General features: G+C 35.5%; 3 protein-coding genes across 3 annotated transcripts; all 3 read right to left on the bottom strand.

The window, feature by feature from the left end:
* Positions 1-1252: 1252 nt before the first annotated feature.
* On the bottom strand, positions 1253-5097 carry LOC125223140 (O-fucosyltransferase 10-like). Its single transcript, XM_048126143.2, has 10 exons — positions 4748-5097; positions 4036-4114; positions 3886-3953; positions 3378-3466; positions 2912-3109; positions 2614-2818; positions 2358-2525; positions 2067-2234; positions 1792-1982; positions 1253-1717 (listed from the first exon to the last, which is right to left on the bottom strand). The coding sequence occupies exons 1-10, from the start codon at positions 5048-5050 to the stop codon at positions 1537-1539; spliced, it is 1650 nt and encodes a 549-aa protein (XP_047982100.1). The 5' UTR covers positions 5051-5097; the 3' UTR covers positions 1253-1536.
* A 2921-nt stretch (positions 5098-8018) lies between these two features.
* Positions 8019-10177, bottom strand: LOC125223141 (uncharacterized). Its single transcript, XM_048126144.2, has 4 exons — positions 10017-10177; positions 9825-9922; positions 9324-9356; positions 8019-8286 (listed from the first exon to the last, which is right to left on the bottom strand). The coding sequence occupies exons 1-4, from the start codon at positions 10103-10105 to the stop codon at positions 8216-8218; spliced, it is 291 nt and encodes a 96-aa protein (XP_047982101.1). The 5' UTR covers positions 10106-10177; the 3' UTR covers positions 8019-8215.
* Positions 10178-10831: 654 nt separating this feature from the next.
* On the bottom strand, positions 10832-24692 carry PIR121 (transcription activator). Its single transcript, XM_048120289.2, has 30 exons — positions 24439-24692; positions 24273-24345; positions 23343-23407; positions 23086-23163; positions 22533-22652; positions 22380-22450; positions 21839-21931; positions 20974-21043; positions 20769-20833; positions 19935-20130; positions 19684-19835; positions 19429-19522; positions 19068-19280; positions 18612-18823; positions 18258-18405; positions 17755-17923; positions 17208-17284; positions 16651-16821; positions 16409-16485; positions 16229-16331; positions 15902-16021; positions 15688-15831; positions 14846-14995; positions 14250-14393; positions 13544-13631; positions 13058-13188; positions 12530-12737; positions 11870-12042; positions 11376-11582; positions 10832-11257 (listed from the first exon to the last, which is right to left on the bottom strand). The coding sequence occupies exons 1-30, from the start codon at positions 24490-24492 to the stop codon at positions 11063-11065; spliced, it is 3861 nt and encodes a 1286-aa protein (XP_047976246.1). The 5' UTR covers positions 24493-24692; the 3' UTR covers positions 10832-11062.
* Positions 24693-25005: the final 313 nt, after the last annotated feature.

Raw genomic sequence — 25005 nt, 5'->3', positions numbered from 1 at the left:
TCTTTGGGGACGAAACGTCAATCCGAAGAGCACTACCGGGGCGTATCTCGTCTTGCATAAAGAGGCCTCCTCGACTCGGCTAATTTTGTTCACGGTTTATTGTTTCAATTTCCGTTGTAATTTTGTTTCAGTTCTTTACTTTATGTATTCCTTATTTAGGTTGTATTACGCCCGGTTATCTCTTGTAATCCAGAATCCAACAAAATTACTACTATATCAATTTCATCACTGTAACGATATATGACATATGAGTATTATCTTGCTCCAAAAAATAAGTTATGAGAATATTAATAGTTCATTTTAATATTTGGTTTTTAGAAATAATTATTTAAAAGCGATAAATTAAATTGATATATGTTGAAAGATGAAAATAAAAATTATAAGCTGAACACGTTATAATCGATTAGATCATGATTTTTTTTTTAAATAAATAGGTTTAATACTTACCTATACCACATTTATACATCAAGAGTGTTAATAATTGTGTTGTTAGTTGTCGTCAACGAATATACTACTAGTATACAATTTTTCCTTTTTCAAAACTTCGTAGATTCCTTATAATAAATTTTTCTTTGCATTAATATTCTTTGTTTACCAGAAAATACCACAATATTGCTTCCACTAACTAAATATTCAGGTAATATTTTATTAAATATTTTGAATTTGTGATATTCTTTTCATACTCTTGATTGGACGGGTGAAATAATATTTGACTATTTAATAAGAAATATAACGTGCAAAAATAGCAATGGAATAAAGAAATAAATCCTAATATCTCCACCACACAAAACAATATCAATAGTGATAGATATCATAATCATAGGGACTATATCCATTTATTGGTGACTTATACTTATATCCATATGGAGGAATAGACAGCCGTTGACGAAGATTCGAATATAACTAGATTTCAATTAAATATGTAAGAATAAAGATAGACTCATATAAATTACTACATAAATATGACTGGAGAATGGAATTAAACTAGGTAGTAGTATATGTGAATCAAAATTTTAAGAATGCTTTTAAAGATTAGTACTCCCCTAAATTACTACATAAATATGATTGGAGAATGGAATTAAACTAGGTAGTAGTATATGTGAATCAAAATTTTAAGAATGCTTTTAAAGATTAGTACTCCCCTGTCCTACTTTAAGTGAAACATTTTTTTTTTATGAGATTTTATATAGTGTTATATTATGATTTATAGAAATAAATAAAATCTCAACAAATAAGACTACATGCACACAAATAAACAACCAAGCTAATTTAGAGTAATACTAAGTAGTAACCATGCAACCAACATACAAAATTGTTGATTCGAGTTCGACAGTTTTTTCAGTAGAAAAATAGACAAACCAAGCCATCAAACTCTTTTCTTGGGATCATGTCTATACCTCGTATCTTCAATCTTTAACCTTAAACATTCACTCCTCCCCCTTTTCAAGATCACTTCTTCTTTTGCGGTTATGGAAGACGAAGACGATGTTTTAGCAGTCGAAACATGTATATAGCAACAGCCTTTCTATATACATGTCATAACAAGAAATCTGATAATGAGGTGGAGTTTTGTGATTCCCATAGGCACCTGCATTCTGGCAATGGGTTCAAATATATGGAGCCTTTTCTCGTCGACTTCTTCACTCTAGGCACCATTATGCTCCTACGATCACTCTCTGCTAACATCGTCTCCATTTCGTCCTTGAAACCATCCCAACTGAAAAAACCATGAAATCTGTTTAGTCTGTGAATTCCTCATTGTCTTGGCAGCTGCTAAAATTCTATGAGTACCTAGTAGTCGTGTTCTGCAGTAAGACCACGAGCTTGGTTTTGTCGGGCATGATGGTCTTGGCGTGTCCGTTGTAGATGAATCTTCTTTGGCCCATCAGAAAATGAGGGAAGTTTCCACCTTGAGTGGTCACAAATACTTCACTGTACAAGCATAACATATAGTCCACAGCAGCCAGCCTCGAAGAATAGCCCTGCAAAGAGAAAGACGCGAGGCTTTTAACAAAATATTAACCCACATATGGGCAGTTCACAGATCATCAAGCAAAGATTTTTACCTTTATTGAAGCAAGTTCATCAGCAGTAGCAAGTGACCACTTTGTCTCGAGAAGAGGAAACATCTTTCGGAGAGGCTCTAAGTATCTCTCCTCCTTGTATATTCTACCCGATGCCAGATAAATGGGAGTGTTGTTCGAAAATCCCATGCCTCTCAACATCAAACCAACCTATGCTGACAACATGGTTGTGGGGGGTTTGTATCATTTAAATGTAATCATCTTCTCTACTCGTTCGTCTAAGAAAAGGTAAAGATATTCAAACTTGTCACAGAATTTAAAAGCGAAACCAACCTCCACTGGTGTCATTGGGCACTTTCCATTCACGCGGTTTAGGCCAGGCTCAGAAACCCGGTTTTTAAGCGTGAACTTTTTCCCCCAACCCCTTTTACGCGCTGCATCCATTTCTGATTTCTCTGTTTCTCCTTCGTCGTATTCACAGCATGAGAAAGCCACCATGTCCTACTTTGAAGGCCAATTGAAATGGTCAGGCTTGAGCTTTTTAACATGTCACTGAAACATAAGTAAATTCAATTGGAGTAAAGTTTACCTCTTCAAATCGGAGATGAACTGCAACATACTTCCCTCCAAAGCTCGAGCTCTTGTCAGTCATTCGATTGCCAATTACTTTTGCAAGATTCATTATGGTTGATGAGAACCTCAGGGATTTATAGTTTGCTAGGCATCTTAAAAACTGAATGTGTGGTGGAATGCTCGTTGCCAATCTGTTGGCAAAAGGTGAGATTCGGACAACCCTGCATCAAGGGCATAGCATGAGGTGAATACAAACGAAGCGACTTAAATAATGTAGACGGTGGCAGTAACAAAATATTTTAGTACCATAGTACCTTGTTTCTTGCAAGACGGGATAAACCTCATCCATGTAATAACGAGCAGACGCCCAAGCTGGGACTTTCATGCTTGGGATAGCACTGATGCTAAAATTGTAGTTTTCCATCAGTTCGTCTGGTAGGTCGTGAACCACTGTAACATAATCTTTTAGGGAGGATATGAAATGATCCTCGTCATAAATATCAGCGAACGTACTGTGAAGTACAAAAGAAGAGAGAAATGGTATAGTAAGTACAGAGGTGATGCACATTGTGCAGCAACACATACATGGTTCACTAAGAATATATCAGTTTCATCGGAAGAAAGATTTGTATTTCAAATGAAAAAATGTGACAGGAGCAGCTTCGTTAATCTATTTCTGATGTAGAACGCAACCAAGGTTTATTGCACATTGCTCACTCGAGTGTGCTTTTTTGAAAAGAAGAAGAAGAAGAAGAAGAAGAGGAGGCGTTATGAAAATACCTCGGGTCTTTCCAGACATTATGAACATCGAAGTGAGGGATCACAAGTGTAGCATTGAGCAGTCCAGCAACAGCCACTGCATTGCAAATCTGCAGGTGCAACAATGTAATATACCTAAGGCTCCAAGTAAAAGTGAACGTCTTTCATGAGAATCAACAATGCGTGTATATCCATCTAAGTTCAACAAGAATTGGCTATCTATATTTAGTTATTAGAGAAACATAGAAGTGAGAAAAGATTGTTAAAAATGGAGAAAGCAGCGTGAATATGTTAATCTTGTGAGTAAGTCCTGCATACAGAAGCCATTTTCCTCGAACACACCATTATGACAACCTTGAAACACGTTGAAATCGCCCGAAACTGTAACCATCTAGCTACCACTAAAATTTGCTCTTACAATATAGGAAATTGTTGATCACTTTCATTATAATGTTCACATATGAATGAGGAGGCCAAACCAGCCACAACAATTAGATTCAAGATTATGAAAATAAGCTGATTTGCATACCGATGAGCGTTGCTGGTTTAGGCCGCCATTAGCCTCTATCACCATATAGCGCTGAAGCGTAGGGGAGACTGATAAAACCAAAGAGAAAACACGAAATCAAATAAACATTAACATTGAATCCATCTCCAAATACCATTCACACATACACACCTGGTTGCTGATGAGCATTAGCATTCTGACAAAGCTTTTGCTCTTTCAGCTTTCTTCTATACCTCCATAGATTATCCAACTGCAACAATTGAATCTCTTAATTACTAACAAGTTTTGCAAATCAACATCAAGGAAATCCAATGCAATGGGAATCCTGGAATGTATGGCTTGAGCAACAAAGAGCAGTTTAATTAAGTGATCTATTAGCTGCATTTTAGAAGTATCATAACACATCAGTGAAAGATTCGATATTTAATATTCTTTTGACTTGTTCATTATAAAATTCACCTCTTTACTCTCTCACTCTTACAATAACAACTTCACAAATTCCGACTTCAAAATTTATGACATTCCCCAGTATGCTTCCAAATTCCAAGAATCTTGGGGCGTCCACCTTAAGCAAATAAGTTAAGCACCTAAGCTCCAAAGAAATGTTTTAAAAATTCCCAGCAAACTAAAGTAAACAGATTATATAAAATAAATGATTAAATAAACAAGTTTTTCCAGAAAAACTCCAAACTAAATGTTCTAACCCTTTTCAACTTGCCCAAATCAAGACTACAGAGATCTTCAAGAAACTCTACTCAAAATCCAAATGTTCTTTACCATAAAGTGAAAAAGCACTTCCACAGTAACTAGCAAAAAGTAGAAACATTTAAAAATCAAATCTTGAAACAAAATCAGAGCAAGAACAATGTAAGTATGAAAAAACCTCAACAGCGGAAGAGTTATCCGACTGAATTTCAGGCCAGAGCTTGAGGAAGAGCTCCTGGCTGCGGTAGAGTGAGCCCGGCGGCGGCGGCGGCGGAGGGTGCAGGAGGCTGAGCAGGGGACCGGCACAGGTGATCAGACCCGTGATGTAGAGAATTGTCAAGAAAAGAAGGTATCTTTTGTAGAATATTCCGGCGTAGAAGAAGCACACCACCCCTTTTTGTCGGTGCTTGCAGTGGAGGTGGAGCCTCCGCCGGCATCTGCTGCCAGTGGCGGCGGATTCAGTGGTGTACGTTAAAGCCATGCAATGTGTGTAGATCTCTCACTTCTCTCTCTAGAATTTTGTATGGTTTGCTGTTCATCATTGGTTGATTTGAATGGACTATTTATGGAGATGGAGAAGATGCTGTTTTCAATGCTTCAGCTAAACAGTGGAATTAAGTCAAATTAATTAGTTAATCAGTTATTTTTAAAACCTAGAATTAATCTTTATAAAGTGAAAAAACACAACCAGAATTAAATAGGCGCATGATTGGATTAGAGATTCTTGAAATTTCTTTTGTTTTCAGAGGTGGAGTTTTAATGCTTTATGATTTTATTACGGTCACGTGTTATATCTACGAAGGTCTATATCAATTATCAAGTTTTGGAATAATGAAAAAATTAGTAGTTAATAAATTTTGAGTATAATCATAAATTTCATATTCAAAGTTTAATGATGAAAAACAAGATATTTAGGATGTTTTTCTCTTGTCTTTGTTGGCCAGATGGGAATGATGTTTGGAATCAAGATTTTTGGAAGAGGGAGTTTGACCAAAAAATCTTTATTAATAAATGTGAAAATGTGGCCTTATTATTATTTGTCATATAATACATTTTGGCTGTGTTTGTTTGTCACCATCAAAATTTAATTAATATTCTAAAACTATGGGTCTTTTCCACTCACCACCCTTCGTTCAAAAAGTAAAAAGAAACAAAAATTATTATGCTTTGATTAGTGGTATCTTTAGGGAAAATATTAAATGATAGTATATTAATAATATTATGCCATTAATTCCACCCTGGTCATGGTCACGTCAAACTACTAAAATATTCAATTTTGGAAATGGAACATCTTAAGTCATGCAAATATAATAGTTACAGTCAGTTTCAATTTTGTTGAATTCATCAACATGTGCATTAGAGTGCCAAGAATCTAGTAACTCACCACCTTCTTAAGTTTTATTTTATTTATACTAGTACACGTTATGTGCACTAACAAAGTATCATACTAATAAAATTAAAATAGGATGTGAAACTATATGAGATTGTGACAACGGCGAAATTCACGGCGGAATTGCTAGATTTTCACTAAAAAAAATTGAACTTTTTGGTCACTTGATCCATTTTGTCACTTTATTTCCTTAACCAAACCATGGAGTCAAATAGCAAAGCCAGCTATACATAATTAAATATGAGTTATATTTCTTTTTCATCAAACTTTTTGAATAAATATGCCCCACATGCGCTTCTGGAAATGTAGAGTCGTTTCATACTAGGATCTTGATTTGTTAGTGATATAACCATTTATTGCTTTTAGAGATGTATTTTTGAATAATTTTGATATGATTAGGTGATGTTAGAGCACGTTGGTACGTTCACAATAAGCGTTGTTGTGCATGCTCCCTCTCCCTTGTTGCAAAAGGAGAAATAGTGAGTCCCACAACACATATACACTTTTAAGGACCACAAATCCTTTGTTTGATTCTTGATATTTTATGTGTTGGTTTTCATTTAATTCCACTTTTGTGGTTTCCAAAGGTGAATGGAATGTTGCAGAGTCCAATATTGGGGTATTCGGTATTTCGGTTTATTGAATTTAAGAATTTGCAAAAAAAATTAGCTTCACCTCCATTGTGGTTGGTTGTGAGCGTTGTACGTTTTATTGCCTCATAAGTGGAATAATGTAAAATAGTAGCACATGACCTGCTTTAATTTCCTCAAGTGGTGGAGATTTCATCCGAGTTTAGTTACTATAGAAATGAAAAAAAAAAAAGTGGATTCCCCAAAATACAACATACACTTTTGAAGTATCACTCTCTCAAGCAACTCAAATTATTCCAAGAAAAGGCACATGTAGACACACTAGATATATGCCATAAAAAAGCTACATCTACGCTAGCTCCGTCCTTTAAAAATAGCAACTTTTAAAACAACACAAGTTTTAATGCATAATTGATAAAATAAAATGGATATATTATAAAAATGTGATTGAAATATTGTTGGTGAAGAATAGGTCCATTAGAGAATTTTTTTTACCTAAAATAGAAAGTGTATAATTTTAAGGAACGGAGCATGATGGAAATAATTGTCAGTATTTTCTAAGGACGGATCATGTATTATCTTCTTGATTAAACATTTTTGGATTGTACTACCACCTTGATCTTTTTGTTATCACAAAAACCACTAGGGTGGAGGGTTAGGCAGGAGTACTACCACCGTGATCTCATCACACTTCCACCACTTTTCCGATGCCGATATTTTACCTTCATACCCGCTCGGGTGTATAAAAAACATCATCAATATCGACAAGAACTCTTTTCGAGTCGTGTCAAGAGGGTTGAGGAGAGGGAGCAATGTATTGTACTGAAGATATGACAGGATGTAGATTATTGTTCGTCTCTAACACAAAATATGAGGTTGAGATTCAAATCTAATTAATTTTTTTTCCAAACTTTTAGTACCAACCGACAAGGGTGTAGTAGTTGTGGACCTTCACCATGCATCAATGGCTTTAAATGGCAATTATTTAAGGCTTAAAAAGACTGGTATTCGTCACATGCATCAACCTTCTTACTCTTTCTACTTACTGTCCCTCCATCAACACAACTACTAGTCTCCTTTATTTCTTTCACAGGACATATGTGAAATGTTTTCTTGAACATGAATATTATAATAGGGTTTCACATCTTATAAGCAGAAACCATCACTTTTGGGGAAGACATCATAAAGGAACAAAAGAAAATACTCCATCCGTTCACAACAAATACTCCGGTCACTTTTATTAAACCCGTGTCACACCCCATTAGGCCTATTTTTGGGTTGCCGGAGCAGGTTACATTATTTGCAGAAACTTAGGTCAAGAATCAAGATATAACCTATCTGGAAATATCTATAAAGATCATGAAATCAGAATTAACTTGAGCAAAGCAAAAATAAGAGAAACATAAAAAAATACTACTACTACTGAAAAGCAGTGTTATTGGTTCATCAATTATCACGGAAGACAATCCTGAAATTAAACTCAAGATGTTTTCTATATCTGTTAAATAAGAGTTAAAGAACTGGAAATATCATCTTTTGCGCGCAAAAGAAAACAAAAGACTGGTCTGGAGAAAGCAACCTCCCAGTACTAGGTTTGAGGATTATGTCTATAGAGTACATATTGAAATGCATATAGGGGAAACCCATCTAAAACTTGAGCGCAAGCTTACATACAGGCACCGACTCTATCCCTGGGAATTAAGCGCAGTTCTGAGCCATGTTTAAGAAAGACATTTCCTGTGAAATCAGTTCACACAAGAAGAGTTAGGCGAAAACCATGCATCAACTCAACATATGTACACTATACACACGATATGATAAGCATATAAGTTAGGTCAACACTATGGTCAAAAGTAAATGGTTGGCTCTCACTTATATGCTATACTACCCCTCAATGTGGAATCAATGTGGGATTCATATCAATCCATCCCCTTTAGAACCATACGCCCACGGATGGCACATGCCGGGTAGCAAACCCATATACAAGGCCCACTATCCATTTGCTGCCCTTGGGCCCACATTTTTGGTGGCACCCATTCGGGTACACCTTCGGGTAGCCCCTTTCCATAGGGCGTTCGGATCCACGTTCATGCACCGAATTGATAAGCATATAAGGTAGGGAGCCCAAGCTTAGCCCAAAACCATGGTCAAATTTATACCACAACCAAATCATATAACTTAGGTGTCAAAATTAGCTAAGTTTGTCTGATCTCTGGATAGATGTATTAGTCGAAGCATGTAATCATTGTAAAGCAATTTGAACTTGGAAGAGTACAGCGGAATAGGTATAGTAGACATGTACTCAGTTGCTACTAAACAAACCCCACATACAATAGGTCATGCCTAAGGATAAGGAAACACATTATTGAGCCGGTATCAAGGTCTTTACAAAGCTGCAACTAATTACAGAAATATCTCCTATTTTAGGTTCAAAGAAGCCAAAACGGTGTTGGTAGGTCAGAACTCAGGTAAAAATAAAAAATGTTAAAACAGCATCGGTGAAAACAATAGATGCAAATGTCAAGAAATAACAACACCAGTTGCACCGATCTTAAGTGTGAAACAGAGGTCAAGAAACAAATCTTGCTCCATCATATTCATAAGGACGATAAATTGCAGCATAGAATCATAAGCTGATGCACAATATACGTTACTACATAGTCATTAAGAAGACAAATCTCCAATCACTCTAAAAATAATAAAACAGATCACACATAAAACAAATAGAGATTATATAACTAAATAAGCTAAATACTGAAATCAAAATTATGTACCTGCACTCTGCTGAGGATTGATTCCCACTCCATCTGCATAAACAACACCAATTAAACGTAAAGAAGAAAAAAACTCTTAAAATTCGAAAACACGCATGATAGGGAAGTAAAAGTCCAATAAGAGCGAATTTAACTTCTAAATAACTCTCTCTTTTTTGTTCTAAACAGTGATTTTTACTTGGGAACTACCAAAATATGCAATGATAGATTGATAAATCAAACTTAAAATTGCAGACAAATGCATAGTCAGTCCATATCTTAATCATCACCACCGAATACCATTCTCGCTACTTGAGGATTCAGCTGTCACAAACAAACTTGTACATTGACATGATCTGCTATTTATTAATCCTAGATTAAAAGTGGAGAGGGTGGGAATTAGAGTTCACAAAATATACAATTTTCAATTTCTATCGAAGCACTACAAACAAAAGAAGCTGAATTCGCCCATATCGAAAGCATGAAATAAGGAAAATCCATTAAATGCCTATAAAAACATACCGTTAGTGATGATGGCACTGGTTTGGGGAGGCACTTTGAATTCCTCGGCAGCGAATTTCAGAACTGCAGTAAAAGGGGCTGCCTCCGGTACGCTAAATCTATATTTTTTTTTTCAATTTTTACAGAAAAAATTAGATAATTACTGTAACAGATCATGATATAATCAACAGAAAATATTCAGCAAAACCTTACACTTTGAATGGGAGTTTCGGATCAGAGGTCAGTGTAACTTTGAACGACACCTTTCCGCCACCTCCGCCGCCGGCGCCACCGCTCGCCATCTCTTTCGTATTTAACCTTCTTTTTTCTTCTTACTCAATAATTTTAGCTGAATAAAGCTTTATTTTTGACAAGTTTAAGGCGAAATTTTTTTGAATATTTATTTATGGAATATCATCTGCTTGCTACATACGCGCAGGGGCATAATCCGGCCAGTAAGAAACTGCCACGTGTCCTGAATTATTTCGTAAAAATAAATAGAAAATATAATTAAAGTTTGCATTACTCATTAAGAACAAAGATAAATATATTAAATTGTTTTTAAGACTACGTATAAAATAAATGGAAAATGTAATTAAAGTTGGCATTACTTATTTAAGAACAAAGATATGTAATGTTCATAAATTTTAATTGAGTTGGATTATACTGCTACCAATTAATTATAATAAAAAAGGGAATGATATGAAAGACTTGTGACAAATTTACACATATTTTTAACTTGATTTTAAAATAATTATGCAATACTTTTTCTCAACTTTGTAATTATTTAATTTGAAAAGGTTAATATTTTCCTAAATTATTGCAAATGAAGTATGCAATATATTAATTTATTTTAAATTATTTAATGTTCATGAGTTAATTTTAATGTAAAATATCTTAAAAGTCCAAATTAAAAGTAAACTTTATATCACTCATTAATTTTGTTCTCTTCTGTTAATATAATCAATTCAGTGTAGTTCTTTAAATTTACAGTTTTACCCATGTGACAAAACTCAACCTAAAAAACATCAGTAAATTTTACAGTTTAGATAACAAACAAATCTACAAACTCCTGTCTTAAATCGCCGAAGCATGCTCTTGACATCATACATTTGGACCAAACATTTAAGTTTTGAAGACATACAATTTAAGTTGAAGTAGAGTATTAGTAGTATATTACATTGGCGTATTAAAAATAAGGATGCAAAAAAATCAACAAGAACATATACTACAAGATTGGAGTTGAGAGTCTGGTAGGCTCAGGCACCTTTCTGAGGCAATGTTTCGAAGGCAGATACAGTATTCTCGAACTTGACCCGGTGCAGTGGAGCGCCACTTTGCCTGATCGCGCAAGCTTGCTTGTCCTCTAATGGGCAGCGCGCTTTCAGCATTGAGAAAACATGGTTATTCAGTCTTCTTGCTTTCTTCATGGCTTCCAATAGGCCTTCGAAGCCCTTTCATCAAGGAACACCGGTCAGCAATCAGACAAATCATGTGTGTGTGTGTGTGTGTTTTGTGGGGCTGGATGAATCCGAGATAATGAAGGAGAAGAGGAAAGAAAGATATTCATACTTGGAGGAAGTGTGAATTCCTATTGGCTGATGTAGTTGATGCAACCTCAACCTCTGCAACGTTGAGGACTTGATGTGAGAAATCGAACAGCTCAAAATGCAACTGTTGGCCGAGCAAGTAAATTATTGTACAGCCACCCCAAGCAACTGAATCCCCTAGCATTCCGTGATGGCCTGGTTGTACTTGAACAGCTTCGTGTAGGTATTCCTGCAATTGATTAACACAGTGAGATGCAGCTACGATAAAGGAAGCAATTTGCATCTCGTAATTTTCCAGAATGAGTACAAGCCTCCCAATATCGAATATAATCATGTAATATCAGGAGAGGAAAGGATCATGTCTTCCAACTGTTCATACCGATGCTCCTGTGTTCTAAGATTTCCAGATTACAAAAAAACCTTATTCTTGAGTTGCTAATGTGATGCCAAAACATACCAAGTTGCAGATAATTGATGGCAAGTACGAAAATAAGAACCAAAAGAACTGTTTCTTACCATTTGGAGGCCACTATATATACGGTAGAAGTCCTTTGAAGTTGTAATATCCACAAATCCCGTCTTGGGAGCAACGCTCCATTTAGTACAATATTTATCTAACACTGCACTCGTAAAAGCAAGTGAATATTCCAGCACACTCCCGGCATTGATGTTTGACTTGTATAACAGGTCTGCATAAAAGTTTACAAACCAAATTATATAGAATCACAGAGAAAAAACAACAATGATATGATAATCAGGGAACCGAGAACGAAGATAGAACAAACTCGATAGCATCAAAGCTGTTGGGGAGCATTGTCTACTCTCATCTATTTCAATGTTCACATCTTATAATTCTGCCTTGAGGTGAATTAGAGCGTCCATTTGGCTTATATGTGTATGATAGATGAGCCATGTTAAAAATGTAGTAATAGGCTCCTGGCTTTCCTATCGAGTCAAAGGATAATATGCCATCATGATTATGCATCAGATGAAGATGATGAGGCGTAAACTGTATTATAAAGGATATTATGCTGAGTTCGAAAACTGAATGAGTTTAATGTGTTTTTCAGATCATGAAACTAATACTAGTTAGCATGCATTTTCCAATGGTTCGATAACCATCAGTACATCTGATACACAGTAAAGAAGATGAAGAGATCGAAAAGAAATAAATACCAGCAGCTTCTGCTTGTCGTGAAAGGACTCTGAACGATGATGAGTTTGGGAAGCTAGGGTTTGAAACACTTGTAACTGCTATCGATTTAAATAGGCTAATGATAGGGCTATCTTCGCCATCCTGGAATTGTATTGCTTGTCCCTCCGCACCGGGAGTTATACCCAGCCAAGGAGCGGTTTGCATGAATTGGCTAGTGTCTACTTCTCTCTGTCGGGTAAAGTGAAATTAAGAGTATAAGCTAGAAGCACCATCACCAAAATGATTTTCTGTATATAAACTATTTAAAGTATCTAAGTGCAAATGGACATTTTCATGTACATTGGGATTTTGCATAAAAAATTGCACTTGAATTAGAGCTGAATCAAGAAGGCCAAGGTCTAGGACATGAAGGTAAAGCATTGGCAAGAGTATTATAGATCTTCATATTTAGTCAATTAACCAATGATTGATCTTTTAGACGCTTCGTCATAATTCAGTAAATCTCCTGGATCTCGTTAAAAGAAATGGCCAAGTCCATAGAAACTCACCAGAACAATATCAAGCAGACTCATCCAGTACAAGATGCTTCCTATTTCCTTTATTCCACGAAGAGCCTCAAGTTTCAGTTCTGATTTCGACTGCCAGCAATTAAGATGTTCCTGAACAACCCTGACACAACCTAGAAAAATGACGAGAATGCCTACAAAGTAAGGGTCCATAACCTGAGAGAAAAATGACAAGAATATTTCCTACTTATCTAGCAGGGAGATTTCACAGAACCCAGAAATTTTAGATAGTTTTCAAAGACAAGAACGACATTTTTATTTCAAAACAAAATTGCTTTTCACTTTGCTTATTAACAAAGAAAATGTAGCAGCTTCTATAAATTCAATGGACCACTACAAAGAAAGCTCTTACTATCTTAATGTGAAGGAAAAGCATTATCCACAAGCTCTCGTCTGGATTATATTTATGAAGATATGAATTGTAAATGCAGAGGATAGCTTGTGAATGATGCTCGATACATCATGTACCTGATACACCGCCATCAAAAGGAAGCAGTCCTATAGATTTGGGTAGAACCTCTTGCAACCCGGTGATCATTGGTTCGAGAGATGTGATCTGCAAAATAAATTTAGAAATATCAAATGCGACTAACTTGTAGTAATAAATAAACAGAAGATGGCCCTGATGGTGGTAACAGAAGATTTTAATAATGGTATGTCTAACTCAACATTTACATGGTAAACTACTAGAAACCAATTACATCTTTTTAGTCATCAAGAGAGTTAGGCAAGACAGTGGTAGATAAAATTAAGAGTTTTTAAATCAAACTTATAACATAAGGCATATTAACTCTAATTGTCTAATCGAGAACAAACCAAGCATACATGAAATCGTGCCATTAAATCGAAGAAAATATTTTTTATGATTTCCTATCCAACATGAACAAAGAATTACTCCCTCCGTCCCATAAAAATATGGGCAGATGATATGGCACGGGAATTAACTCATTAAGACAAGTAAAATAAGAGAGGAGAGGAGAAGGGTAGTTAAAACTTAAGAGTGTTAGTGGATAGTGGGACCCCATAATTATTAGTGTTTTTAACGGTGGCATAAGTTGTAAATAACTTGATGTATAGGGGTCAGAAATTAGGATAACTTTCCATAAATGGAAATGCCCGTATTTTTATGGGACAGAGGGGGTATGAAGAAAAGTTTAAGGAGGATAAGACAAACCTTATTTGACACATGATCTAATAGTGCTCGGATAAGCCATGGTAATGATCTGGACCCCAGGAGTCTGACGATGGAGTGCATGTGAGGAATACCAAAAAATGCACTGTGCAATCGAGCAAAGCTCTGGTGTGCAGAATTTAGGTCCTTCGAGTCACAAGCACATGAAAGTGGAGTCAGTGAATAAGAAGAGGATAGTAGCACCAAACACACATAAAAGCAATACATCAGAAACCAAAAAATTGTGAAGAAACTTAGTGAAAAATGACAATCAGCTAAATTCCATAATTCATCCGTAGTCAAGCTAGATTTTGAAGGACAGCAAACAATTAACATGTATATGTGTGCGTGTATAAATACATGCATTACTAATAAATAAATATGTCACATTGATCACAAGTTTTATCAGGTTTATAGATTCTTGTAATTAAAACTGAAACGAAAGAACTCTATGAAACTAAAGTACCGTTTGACCTACTCTTTAAAATAACTTAAAACACGAGATATTATGATCATCGTGCACATGCTTCATGGAATTAGTTCATTTAGAGATTACATGGCAAGGAAATTGTTAATTGCTATAGGTTGAAATTTCTTACTTGGGTACCAAAGTAAAAGTTTGGCTTTGCCTGAGGAACTGATGGCTTTTGAACAGGGACAGGAGGCACTCTTGATGATCTAACGAAGCGCTGAGTTGTATTACACAGGATAAAGTTGGGTAAGAAGTCATTTTGCATCTCTGTCCAAATCTGAAAGTCCAGAAGTTACGCAAGCAATTTGTTAGAATTGCAGTATCGGGATGATCGGGCAAAAAAAAACAAAACAAGTGCTAATTCATGTAGTAGCGGTCACCAATTGAAACAATGGTCCGGTAATGTGCCACATGATATACATATTGGCACAATCATCAACCAGAATCAATGTAGTAGCATTCACCCCTTGCCATTTGGAGGATGGAAATGCTTGCAGTTACAATTGGTTACTTGATGAGTTTCAACGTCGCATAAATGTCGGAATCATGGAGAAATTTGAATATAATTTATTTGTTGGAGTTATGGAGAAATTTGAATTTAATTTATTTAACTATCTCTTAGCCAATAACCCATTGGCATGCTAAGTGATATATGCAATCGCACAAATTCCAACACTTCATATTGAAATGAATTAGAACTGTTAATACTATCTTAACATTCCAATATTTCAGATTGAGCATAAGATGTCAAATAAGAAACTCAATCATTCAAAATACTGCTCAGGCAGACAAAGTGAATCATGACTCATGAGACAACAAGGTGACAAATCCTTGAACAGAAGCAACAATGTTATTTGTTATAAATGGGAAACCTTCACCTGACACAATTTGATAGAAAGAGAATCTGGATGTTCTAAGCAAAATATAAGGAAAGAAGATTAGCGGAAAACAATAAGCACATAATTCTACCTGTGTTGCAAGCCTGCTAGAATAAGAAACAAGAGATACATTCTCTTGCATCTCACTCAACATGAGCGTAAATGAATCAAGAGTTAGATCTTTGCACAATAGTTCATGAGCAAGTTGCAAGACTTCAAGGAGCTTTTCCAATTCCTGAAATCGAGGTGGTTATTTAGAGAGGGAATTTAGCTAACACATGAAACGTTTTTCACCGAACACTCACCACAATAGCGCATATATCTTGAGACTCAAATCTATCAAAAAGAAATTCAATATTCTCCCGACACATTTTGTTTAGCCTTTCAGAGATCAAACTTCTCAAGTTGATGGTCCTTCCAAGCAACTGCTCACCATGGAAAATCAATTTTAGCATAAAGTACATACATAAAGGGGGACTCAAGTTTTCTATACGATGAAAACAATTGTAAAATATAACTGGCACTCTGGCAGAGAAACCAACCTCACACGAAAACCGAGAAGATAAACGGATCAGTTTAACAATAGAAAAGTAACATACTGACCAAAGAGGATACAACATATATTTTCCTACCTTCACTCTAGTAACTTTTAATAATGCAGAGAATCTCATAGGCTGAACTGAAAACTTCTCACCAATGTCCAAGGCAAACAGGAATGATGGGTCCAGCAGCTCACTTTGAAAATGAATAAGAAAATTCCATTAGATTTAATCTGTCCAGAAAGTATTATGTAAAAAGGTTGAGGCAAAAACCTTGCTGCCCAACTCTTGTAGTACGTGAAAATGGTGTCGCATAATTTTGCTATAAATATATCAAAGCAGTTGTCCACCTGAAAAAGGAAACAGAAGCCTTCTCTCTAAAGCATGCACATTCATGCAGAATATAGTTCATGAAAATACAGTACAAAACGCTTGAATGCAGTATAGCAACAGGTACAACTATATAAACATAACCCAGAACTCTTTACTTTGACGTGTTGTTTATATTTAGTTACCTCTGCTTCAATTTCATCGTAAAGGAATCGTTGCTTGAGAACTACAAGTGCGTGCTGAGAAGCATCATTATAGATGTCAAAGGGAATCAATACACTCTCAAGAAGACCAGCATTTTGAGACTCTATTACATGGTCCACCAGCATCCAAGGAAGGGAACATTCAATAGGAAACTGCAGGAAATTATGCATAGATTCTCTTAATATCCATGAGCAAAAAAGCACAAAAACAGAGTTGCTTCACAGCGGATTAGCTGGAATACAAGTAATATGCAAAAGATTGGAGACCGGCTTTGGGAACCATATGTTATAAATATTTAAGGACATATGTTAACATGATCACACAGAATGAAACATAGATTTAAACATGGGTGATTCACACAATAATTTGTATAGTTGATTTTAATGTGCAGAGACAATGACGATTAAGTTATTTAGGAGAATGTTGGGAAGTCATCTTCATCCACCACCAGTGTTATGGGTGCTTATACGAAGTACATGAACAATGTTACCAACCAATCCCCGGCTATAATTCTCCAAAATTTCCATCAGAATTTTACCTGAATAACCCTAGAAGATTCCAAATAGAATTCCCTGAACCATAAGAAACCAAGATCTGTCAAGTTTGCAATAGTCGCTGCAAAAACATAACAGTGGTTAGCCAAGTATAGCGAGGATATGCATGGTAAGTAATAGTGTTGTATGGTATAAAATGAGAGATATAATGCATGATGGTAAAGAAGGTTAAATGATTGAATTTTGACTTTCTTAAACCAGCAATATGTCTATTAAGGCCAAGATATTAACCAGGACATGCAGCAATGTCAATGCATAACTAGAAAATATATAATGTAATCACATCTACACATTTAGATTTTCTGAAAGACCACATTAAAGAAAAGCAGGAAGATGCTGTTATTTGGGATACATTAATGATGCTGAAAATAAGTTGTGTTTCACATAGAAAGATATAGAATGTCTAAACTTGATATTTTTCAGTTGTTCATGAAATGTTACAAGTAATAATAAGATTCCAATGCCATAAATATATGTTCCAATATGTTCCAGGAGATGAGAATTAATTGAACAGGACATGTTTAACAAAACCTGTATAATCTAATATATGCAAGAAAAACCCAAGCTTGTAGAAGAATGTTTCCAACTGCTTTAAATCATTGACAGGAATTTCAGAACCAGTATTGCCAAAAAGACCACCAGGCTTCCTCATGTTTCCACCTGACACCACCTCGTATATCAAGAATTGTAAACAGTGGATCTGGATTGGCAGGTGTAATGAGATGGAGAAAGTTCTGTGTTAGTTCATGGTCATAAAGTATTCAAAGAGGTAAAATTAAACAAGCAAGGATGGTTATGTCAAACAACCTCTACGCATGCATGGATAGAATGAACGAGTCATTTCATATACCTAAAGTTCTTAACTGATATGATAGCATGATACAAGGAAAAATGAATGAATCTATGCAGTTATTTTGATTACTCTAAACATGAAAATATGTTCTTCTGTCACAAAGCTCCATTTAGGTAAAGACTCATGTGAGTTGTGCAATATTCATCTGCAAACCAATGTAATAAGACATGAAAACACAAACCTGCGCAGCTGTAGGTGCTACTGGTCTTGGGTAAAAGAAGGCTCCTCTACTTTCTTCACCTCCATGCTGGAAACCTTGCATGTCAGAATCAGGTTTGCTTGTATTTGCCATCCAATCGGCTGAAAGGGTACGCATATCAGAAAGAATCCTGCAAATAACAAACTGATGAGACCAAAAACCTGCTAAATTTTTCATAATAAAGGTCTTCATGATGGCAAAATTTTGAAGTGAAACAAGGGAGCACTTTCAACATGCTATTGATTGATAATGAGGTTAAAAGTCACGAGTAACCAAAGCTTTTAGCAGTCTGACATTCCAAATTTACATATAAAATCAAGATCAGGAAATTTGTACCTAGAAAGATCTTTCTTCTTACGGAAGGTAGTCCGCAGCATAGTGGCAAGTATATTTTGCACAAAATCTTGGACCTCAGCATGAACAGTTTCCCACAAGGCATCTGCCACTAGTGTGTCAGACTTCTGCATTAATGACCCAATTCCCTTGATGTAGCTCACAAGTTCTACCATGGCTTTTCTTTCCTCAGCACTATAATTATATCTTACCACCTACAGCACAATTAAGCACTTATGTTTGAGAAATTATTGGATTTCAAAGGAAAAGGTTCAGGTTTCATTTCTTCAGGTTCTACTAACTTATGCCAACAAAAGTTACATACAGGTGTGGACTCTGTAGATCCTAATGATGTGAGTGCGTAAACCAATGTTGTATTTCTAGCTTACGGATAGAAGAAACAATGATATGCAACCTGAATTTCTTTCAGATGAACAAAAAAGAAATGTCAAGTAAGACCTTCTCGTAGTCAGAAAAAGATGATGGCTCATGCAACTCTGTGGAAACAGGCTCCTTGCATGGTCGTGAAAATTTCCATGCACACTGTTCCCAAATACGTGCACTCCATCTACTTAGGAGTTGAAAACCTTCAACAACCATATCATAGACATTTCCTTTGACTTCCTTTGCAAACTCCACATCTGCACCATCCATTGTTTTTAATAGAGCAAGCTGCAAAGAGGAATTAAACAAAAATTAGCATGACATAAATAAGAGAAGACCAAAATGCACTTAAATCAATTACTGAAGGAGAGGGGATGGGGGTGGGGGTTGGGGTAGGTTCGCTTGCATGTGTGCGTGTGTGAAAGAGAGAGAGCACCTGATTCAAGGCAGAAGCAAAACGAATGGAGAAGTCATCATGTTCCGCACGAACTGCCCCAATGTGGTTGATGATTAAAAAGTGACGCTGATAAGTAAATGAAGTCAAGGGAATATTACTCATGTCGCTAGTGAACATATGTATCCCTATAAATCATTTTTCTGGAAAAGAGTGCATGACTCCCATAAAAGAAGAAATTATACTGTTAAACAACATATCAGTCTTATAAAAATCTATACACAATTTCAAGGATATTCTTGTGCTTCACGAGGTGGCAGCTCATGGGGTGAATGAAGAGTGAGAAACCGAGTTTGAGCCGAAAATTTTGGGAAGTATGTTGACAACTCTTTTAGTATCGCAGCTGGAGAAAGATGAAGATCTGGAAATGCAGGGATGACAGGATCATTCTGCATAAATATGGATTGATTCATTACAATCGTATACCAACGAACTGGAAAGGTGATAGGTAACACCTGCAGACAACTGATATGTGGATAGTTTTGTACCTTAAATATATTGACCAATCTGTTGATTTTTACCCTCTTGTACAGAGACTCGCTATCTTTTTCTGATGAAGCTGCCAATACAACAAGAACAGGCAACACACGGAGAAGGATGTGGCGCTCTGGAAAGAGAAGGGCGAAATTTAACTCCAGTGACTCAACAGCAAAAACTATGAGAACTTGGAGGATGTCTTCAACACTGTTGCAAGTTAAGGGGTTCACAAAGCATATGTAGGCAAACAATATATAATCTTGAGGAAAAACTGGAGTAAAGTACTCCCTAGTCCCTCCGTCCAATAATAGATGTCACACTTCCTTTTTAGTTTGTCTCACAAAAGATGTCATATTTCCCTTTTTGGAAAAAGCTTCCTCTCACATTAATATAAATATATTATTTTCTCTCTCCACCTAACACACAAAACAACATCTCCTAAAATCTCGTGCCATTCCTTAAGTGTGCCATCTATTATGGGACGGAGGGAGTACTATTTTTGTCCTAAACATATGGCCGAAATATGAAGTTGGTCCAGAACATTCACTTTTTGAAAATCGAGTCCTAAACAAATGAAATCGTCGTCGGATCGGTCCTTTTTTACGGTTCCGTCAAAAACTAACGAGGATATAGCAAATGGCTTTAACGAGGAACTGCTTTAGTATATTTGAAAAAAAGAAAAAAAGATGGTCCTTTTTTCAAATACAGTTCTTATGTGAAAGAAAAAAGATGTGGAGTATGCATAGTTGGCAGTGACTCAAGCTATATATGTTAGGAGTAACTTAAAACAGTAAGTGTGAAGATATGTTAACAAGAAAATAATCAAATATTGACATGAAGGATACTTGTTGACCCTGAACATCTCAACGTGCAAATTCAACAAAATTGCCCACCTCGTACTGAGAAAAATCTGTCAAGATACATAATATTGTACGTATTATTTATATTAAAAAAAAAACAAGTTTCTCAAATAAAGTTCATCAGAGCAAAACAACATTTTTTCACAATATTCAAGAAAAAACACAAGACAATGAAGAGTGGATCTCTCACCTGTAAGTCATCCAGCTCTTCCCTCATTGAATCAGTATCTTGCCACTGCACACTAACTTGTGTAAATGTCCTGATCATTAAATACAAATGCATGTTTAGCAGCTTCAACTGAATCAACTCTAGTGAAAGTTATGAAGATATATATAAACCCATGAAAGAGTATACTGAAGAACAAAATCAGTGGAAAGAGAATACTGAAAAGAGAATCTGGCAATATAGTAAACTAAGAACTCAAGCTAAAGCAAGATTACAGCTTAAGTGTAGCACTTATTATAATGAATTAGCTTAGCAGACGATTCCCCATCACAGCTCATTCAAAAATTAGCGATATCTGTTTTCTTTTATCCCAGTTAATGCAATGCACATTAACAACCAACCTAGTGTGTGTATTGTCAAGTCTTTCTTTCTTTCTCTCTTTCTTTCTTTCATTCTTTTTCGTTCCAAATTATATGATCCCCGTGTTAGATAATTATATATGTGAGTAAGAAACATACATAATTTAATTAGCAATGTCACCATCCAGACAACTGGATCTAAATCAAGAACCGTGACAAATTATGTTCTCAAACAAGTATTTAAAACAGGATCTAAATGTAAGAGAATAGTGACTGATGTATAGGGCAACTCACTTCAACAAAATTTCATGAATAAAAAATACTACTCCTATAAAAAATGGATGAAACTAAAGCACTGTTTACATAAGATAATAAGTTATTTTCCCGTTAATATTGCACAATAACTTTACTCCTGTATGATAACTGCAGCACAGAAAATGTAAATACTTCCAGATACCAGAATTGAGAATCAGTAAATAAACTGAAAAGCATAAAATTTACATTTTTCCATTGAATAATGCATGGTATACCTTTTGTACCAAGAGAAGTCATTAGGAATGCTAGCCTTTGCATTTTTTAGATGATCAAGTTGGACCAACACATCTAGTAACTTCAGCATTGACCTGCAATGAATCATGCAATTAGCTAACTACCTTTCCAGCTAAGGTATAATGTTCAAGATATAGAAAAAGGTTGAGTTTTTTCAATATCTGATGTCAACAAGCTACAGTAACAGGAATATGAGGAACTGGTTGAATTGCTAGATGTTAATCGCAATAGAGAATTCAATTTTTATAACAACACCTAAAGAAGCATTACTTTACTGAGATTTGTCACATAAAAGAGGAATGTTCAAATTATCATTGGTCAACCTAGTTAAACACCAACCTTAGTAGAGTAACAGGAAAGGAATTTACTTCAGAAAATAAATCTGACATATGAAACAGGTGATATAACGTTGAATAGCTTAAATTTCCCATTTTTAAGCAAATTGCTATTACACATGATGTATAAGTAAAACTGACCAAATATTAAAACTTGATAAGGAAATAAATGATGTCATCAACAAACCAGAGATGAGTTATGGTAGGACCATTGATGCGCCGTTCTGGCCTAGAGAAACGTTGCATATCAGCTGCTAGCTGTATGAAGATAAATTATCTTCATGTTCCAAAGAAGAACTAAAACTATGAAAAGAAAATAGGTGGCAATTTATAATCATACTTTCGAGGAAGCTGATGCTTGCCATCGCTGAATTTCGCGCAAACGGCTCATCTCTAGGTCTAAAACTTGGTAAGTTTCCAGATACAAGTTGGCCTGACTTTGCTTCATAGAATCTGGGAGCTGCCATGAGTGCACTTAAAATTATTATGCCATAAGGTAAAACATGAAGAGCAAGAGCACATTCTTTTATAGTATGACTTAAAGGTGGCACACACTAGTTTTCTGTATCAGACCCATGTAAACATAAGTTACCTACGGAACTACAGAGCTCATTCAAATCATTTATCCTACTTGAGCCTCTCTCATCCATTATAGCATATATAAAATGAAAAACAGAAGTAAAATAGGAATCAAAAGGATAATGTAATTCAATTCTTAGCTTCATATGATGCTCAAAATGTGTAAGAACAACAATTAATTTCCTTTTTCTTGCCTTTATTAGGTAAGATTTTGTAAGATAAGTCTTGTAGATCTTAAACGTGATTTACAGCCAATGTGAAAGCATGACTGAAAAATAGAAGTAGTTTAGAGGTCAAAGGTGATTCAAATTGACCTGTGGAAGGGCTTTAACACAACTCCGATATGTATAAAGCACTGAACCCATTTCCTTGCCTTCTCGGACAAGCAAATTCTGCAACCATTGACAAAAGTTACCAGTTGATAGTCATGAAAAACCAATCACAGAGTGGAAAACGCAAGAACAAAGTCTGATTGCATTCACAAAGTCTAAGCCTCTAAGGGAAAGATAAATCATACTGAGAATTATAGAATTATTCAACAAAGAGAATATACAACGGTAAATTGACATACCAGCTGATTAATGGCTTTCGTGTCCTCGGATAAAGATAAGCGATAGGCGGAAACATCACTATATTCTGCAATCAGAACGCGGAAATGAAAGATTGAAAGGTACCACTTGTTAAGTATGGCTTTGATTGCAAAAACATGCAAAAAGTTTGGAACAAGATTTGCAAAAAAAAATAGATGTAGATAGGATACAGGATTTGCAAAAACCCTTTAGATGATCCAAGAAAGTTCTTACTGAGGACATATTCATTTGGCTCCATTTTCTCAGTGAAAGAAGTAAGAACTGAATTTATCTTAATTTAAGTTTTTACTAACCAAACAGATTGAAATTGTTGATTGAATATATTCAAGGGTACCTTTTTCACACTAAAAAGACAAAGCAGCATTCACCTACTTGATCTATTTATGTCTAGATCATCTTGGAACTAGCTTGGAGCTTTTAATCAACAAACTAAGTCTGTGTGTCAGAAGAAAATCTTTAAACCAATTCGTACAAGAATTAAATTTAGCCAACCCCTGGTTCTGTCCGAAGCGGCAGCCCATTTATAACCCAAGTTCCAACTATTAGCTTATAGAAAATACTTGAAACCACAAAAATAATTATGCTGCTCTACATTGTGTACCACCTATCTAGGCATGATTATGAAGTTCTTCTCAGATATTTGGTGTCTTCTGCAATTCATGAGCTGAAGTTCTGCATGAAATCAAGTTGACACAAACACCTAAATTCATTAAAATATGCTTTTGTGAGGCAAACTGTGCGCCATAACAAGGAATGTCTTGCTTTCCCTTTCGCTTAACAGTTCCCATTCAATTAACATGAATTTAACAAAGAAAACACAAAACCATTTAGCATAGAAGTTCACAAAAACATCTAACTGTAGCACACATGCCTTTAAGGAAACAAAAACTTGATAGTATCATAGAACTTACCAATTGGACTAATAGTTGCACCTCTCTCAGTTGACACCCAAAATCCAGGTCCTTGAATTTCTGGTTGATCGTCCTAAACCAAATTGAAGTTCCCATTTGCTTAATTATCCACAGAAATCAACAATTAAAGCAAAAACAACGGTATAATAACTGAATTTGCAATTACCTCCAATGAAAATGTGGACAGCGCAGCAATGGCTTCCTCTACTGGGACTGCCATGAGAGATCTGGCAGAGGACCGAAACTTTCCGAGCTATTCTAAATGCTGAGCAGAAGAAATGCAGCTTCAATAACCAAGTCTCTCAGCACTCTACCTGTAGTGGGATGCAATTACACAATTTGGTGAGTGTACTGCTGTTAAAGCGTAGAGTACAATCAGTCAATCCGGTAGTCTAGTTTCAGTTTCGGAATTTTAGGTTGCTCAGATTTTAAGTTAGAATGATTATTATGCCATTTTTTTTCTTGAATTTTAAGCATTCCGTGTTATTATTAAATGTTTTTATCGTACCAAAATAGCAAAATGACTTTATTACTTTAGAACGTAAGATATAATAATTTTTGAGTGAAAAATTTAGTACTCCTTTAAATGCAAGAACAAAAATGTACTCCATAAATATGTAGTTATAATGTTTAAACATGATGGCATCTCGATTCATTCTATGTAACCTTGACATTTTATATAAGTAGTTTCTTCACCTTTGCTTGATTGCAGCTTGAATTTCTGAAAAAATAA

The sequence above is a fragment of the Salvia hispanica genome, chromosome 1 (genome assembly GCF_029641045.1).
Source record: "Salvia hispanica isolate PSC_SH4W2 chromosome 1, Shi_PSC_v1, whole genome shotgun sequence".
In the NCBI taxonomy this organism is placed as follows: domain Eukaryota; kingdom Viridiplantae; phylum Streptophyta; class Magnoliopsida; order Lamiales; family Lamiaceae; genus Salvia; species Salvia hispanica.
The sequence above is the reverse complement of the archived record's forward strand: the minus strand, read 5'-3'. Positions and strand labels throughout refer to the sequence as shown.

Excerpts from the sequence above, each read along its gene's own strand:
- LOC125223140 (XM_048126143.2), bottom strand. The coding sequence starts at position 5,050 with ATGGCTTTAACGTACACCACTGAATCCGCCGCCACTGGCAGCAGATGC. Across the intron at positions 3,467-3,885 it reads TAAACCAGCAACGCTCATCG|ATTTGCAATGCAGTGGCTGT; the intron begins GTATGCAAATCA and ends TTGCACCTGCAG. Across the intron at positions 1,718-1,791 it reads CTGCAGAACACGACTACTAG|TTGGGATGGTTTCAAGGACG; the intron begins GTACTCATAGAA and ends TGGTTTTTTCAG.
- LOC125223141 (XM_048126144.2), bottom strand. The coding sequence starts at position 10,105 with ATGGCGAGCGGTGGCGCCGGCGGCGGAGGTGGCGGAAAGGTGTCGTTC. Across the intron at positions 9,923-10,016 it reads CCGAAACTCCCATTCAAAGT|ATTTAGCGTACCGGAGGCAG; the intron begins GTAAGGTTTTGC and ends AAAAAAATATAG. Across the intron at positions 9,357-9,824 it reads CAGTGCCATCATCACTAACG|ATGGAGTGGGAATCAATCCT; the intron begins GTATGTTTTTAT and ends TTGTTTATGCAG.
- PIR121 (XM_048120289.2), bottom strand. The coding sequence starts at position 24,492 with ATGGCAGTCCCAGTAGAGGAAGCCATTGCTGCGCTGTCCACATTTTCA. Across the intron at positions 20,131-20,768 it reads GAGATGTTCAGGGTCAACAA|TGTTGAAGACATCCTCCAAG; the intron begins GTATCCTTCATG and ends AACTTGCAACAG. Across the intron at positions 13,632-14,249 it reads TAGATCATGTGTCAAATAAG|ATCACATCTCTCGAACCAAT; the intron begins GTTTGTCTTATC and ends TTTATTTTGCAG.